This window comes from Abrus precatorius, unplaced genomic scaffold, assembly GCF_003935025.1.
Source record: "Abrus precatorius isolate BTA unplaced genomic scaffold, Abrus_2018 Scaffold10, whole genome shotgun sequence".
Classification (NCBI taxonomy): Eukaryota; Viridiplantae; Streptophyta; class Magnoliopsida; order Fabales; family Fabaceae; genus Abrus; species Abrus precatorius.
Window position 1 is genome coordinate 11,154,763 of NW_020874292.1, and position 2,122 is coordinate 11,156,884.

A 2,122-nucleotide genomic window follows, 5' to 3' on the forward strand; every position below is an offset into this window, starting at 1 on the left:
GCGTTGGATACCATCCCAATTACCTCTTTTTTCTGTCTTTGGTCCCGATTGGCATGCCCTGTTTTCAGTTACATTCCATTTGTTTGTACAATGGCTTCTTTCTACACTCATCAATATAAAAAATTATTTTAACAATATCGATTTAAAATAAAATAATAACATTTATCATTATTAATGTATTAACATAATAATTTTAGTAAAAAAAAGTATTTCTTTATTTTTTAACTAATTATCTCTAGAGTTTGAATAGGGGGAGCTATACATATATAAGTATTTAACCCCCCATATTCAGTAGCAGAGAGTTAGAGAATATCAGTATATCAGTTTGGTCCTTGAAAAATTGTGGGATTGTGTGGCTGCTATAAAGACTAGCAAGTGCTTCAACATTCCCATCCACCTTCATCATTTTGGTGTTCGTTTTGACTCTGAAAAAAGAAGGAAATGGGAAATTGCCACGCCATTGATGCTGCAACACTAGTGATACAGCACCCAAGTGGAAAAGTAGACAAGTTTTATGCTCCTGTGAGTGCCAGCCATGTTATGAAAACCAACCCCGGTCACTATGTTGCTCTTCTCATCTCCACCACATTGTGTCCAACCAAGGACATTGAAAATTGCCCCAATAAGAGTGACAACACCACCAACCCGGTTCGCCTAACTCGCATCAAGCTTCTCAAGCCCACTGATACCCTTGTTCTTGGCCAAGTTTATAGACTCATCACAACTCAAGGTTAGTTAATAGCAACTACGACTCTATCTTTTATTCTTGAAAAAGGGTTTTAATTTTTATGTGCTTCTTCCAAATTTGAGCCTTTAAAAAAGTGCTTCTTGTTGGGTTTAGAGGTCATGAAGGGCCTGAGGGAAAAGCAAAAAGCAAAGATGAGGCCAAACAATTCAGAATCAGCTCAGAAGCCAGATTGGGTGAAGGAAAATATGGGGTTGGAAAAGGAGAAAGCAGCAAGGAGCTCTGACATTTACAACAACCAGGTAAATTTCAATTATTTTATTTTTAATTTTTTTTTTTACTATTTTCACTTCCAAGCAATAAATCATTTCAACTCACTATATAATTGAGGTTTGCTTGATGTGTATTCTCTCTGCTTATGCCAATCAACTTTTCATCTAGAAACATCATTTTTCTATTAACAGTGAATTTTATTATTGGGGTGTTTTATACATCATTCAAATGTATTTTCTTTCTAATGAAGGTGGGAACCCATTTCCCCTGTGGAGTGGTAAGACAAGTATTGTATATCATGAATTTACAAAATTGTAAATTGCAAGGGGATGAAATTACTGAATTTTCATAGAGATTCATTGTATGCTAGTCTGTAATTGGTGATGCCACCCATATAATTGTTACTACTAAATGTTTTTTCAGGTAACCAAACCCGAAAGACCTCGACCAAGGATAACAGCACCAACTAGTAATGGTGGCGGTGCCACAGCTAAGACAAGATTTTGGCAACCCTCTTTACAAAGTATCTCAGAGGCTGCCAGCTGATCTGTGTTTTCAATCTTACCCACATGAGGTGTGAGAGACAGAGGGGCAACTGAAAATAAAAATAGCAAAAGGAAAAAAGCTACATGATTGCTTAGTCATGTTGAAATTTTAAATATAGTACATTAAGGTTCAGGGGAGGCCAGAAACAACCGAGATGATAAAATTCTCCTGTGTTGATGCATAATTTTGTATAGTAAAAGTTGACATATCCTAGATCTATTAATGTAATTAGCTATTACGCTCCAGTGAAACCAACCCCATCACAAATTCTCAGATATTCTTACTGTCACTAAATCCCCACACACACTCAGATGATTCTTAAAGTAAACAAAATGATAGATGGACAGACACCTGTAAATATTATGCAAACAACAATATTAAATATTTATATGAATCTGTAATATTATTTCATAACATTATACATTAAAATATATTGGCATAAATTAGTCACTCTAAAACAATCGAATAGAATCACTTGCGCTAAAAATATACCAGCATAGAATAAATCCAAAGATGATCATTTTTTTAACTTTTATTTATTACACTTGTAACAAAGGCAAGATGAATACTTCTGCACTCTAACTTTTATTTATTTAATTCATCTTGATCTTCTAACTT

General features: G+C 34.4%; 1 protein-coding gene across 1 annotated transcript; it reads left to right on the plus strand.

The window, feature by feature from the left end:
* The first annotated feature begins 348 nt into the window (after positions 1-348).
* On the plus strand, positions 349-1,648 carry LOC113852755. The gene is made up of 3 exons (XM_027483121.1): positions 349-730; positions 842-987; positions 1,382-1,648. Exons 1-3 carry the CDS (start codon positions 442-444, stop codon positions 1,502-1,504), a joined length of 558 nt encoding a protein of 185 aa, XP_027338922.1. The 5' UTR covers positions 349-441; the 3' UTR covers positions 1,505-1,648.
* The last annotated feature ends 474 nt before the right edge of the window (positions 1,649-2,122 follow it).